The 268-nt window shown below is 61.6% G+C and overlaps 1 protein-coding gene across 2 annotated transcripts in view; it reads left to right on the forward strand.

The window, feature by feature from the left end:
• The first annotated feature begins 86 nt into the window (after positions 1-86).
• The window catches only part of LOC106892498 (chromosome unknown open reading frame, human C19orf38), a 6658-nt gene continuing 6476 nt past the window's right edge, over positions 87-268 (forward strand). The window contains exon 1 of one of the 2 annotated variants that reach the window (XM_014949721.1): positions 87-193. In XM_014949721.1, the coding sequence (XP_014805207.1) occupies positions 163-193 (31 nt within the window). In that variant the 5' untranslated portion in view covers positions 87-162. The remainder of the gene's footprint in view (positions 194-268) is intronic. The other variant, XM_014949722.1, reaches the window with a different exon arrangement.

Below are 268 nucleotides of genomic sequence, written 5' to 3' on the forward strand. Positions count from 1 at the left end.
CCCCCCCCCCCCGGAAATGGCACAACTCCTTCCCCATTGGCTGCTTTTGGGTTGGTTTTCCCTTTTTTTGGGTGGTTTGGGGGCGGTTCCTGCGGGGGGGTGAGGGGTGGACATTCAAGGAGAACCTGTCCCCATCCCCTGGAAGTCCCTCCCCCCCACGCGATGGAGCCCCTTCGCCTCCTCCTGCTGTGGGGTCTGTCCTTCCTCGCCACCCCCATCCTCCTCCTCTCCCTGGCTTTACACAAAACCCCCGCTTTTCCATCCATTT

Source organism: Calidris pugnax, unplaced genomic scaffold (genome assembly GCF_001431845.1).
Source record: "Calidris pugnax isolate Ruff unplaced genomic scaffold, ASM143184v1 scaffold192, whole genome shotgun sequence".
Lineage (NCBI taxonomy): Eukaryota > Metazoa > Chordata > Aves > Charadriiformes > Scolopacidae > Calidris > Calidris pugnax.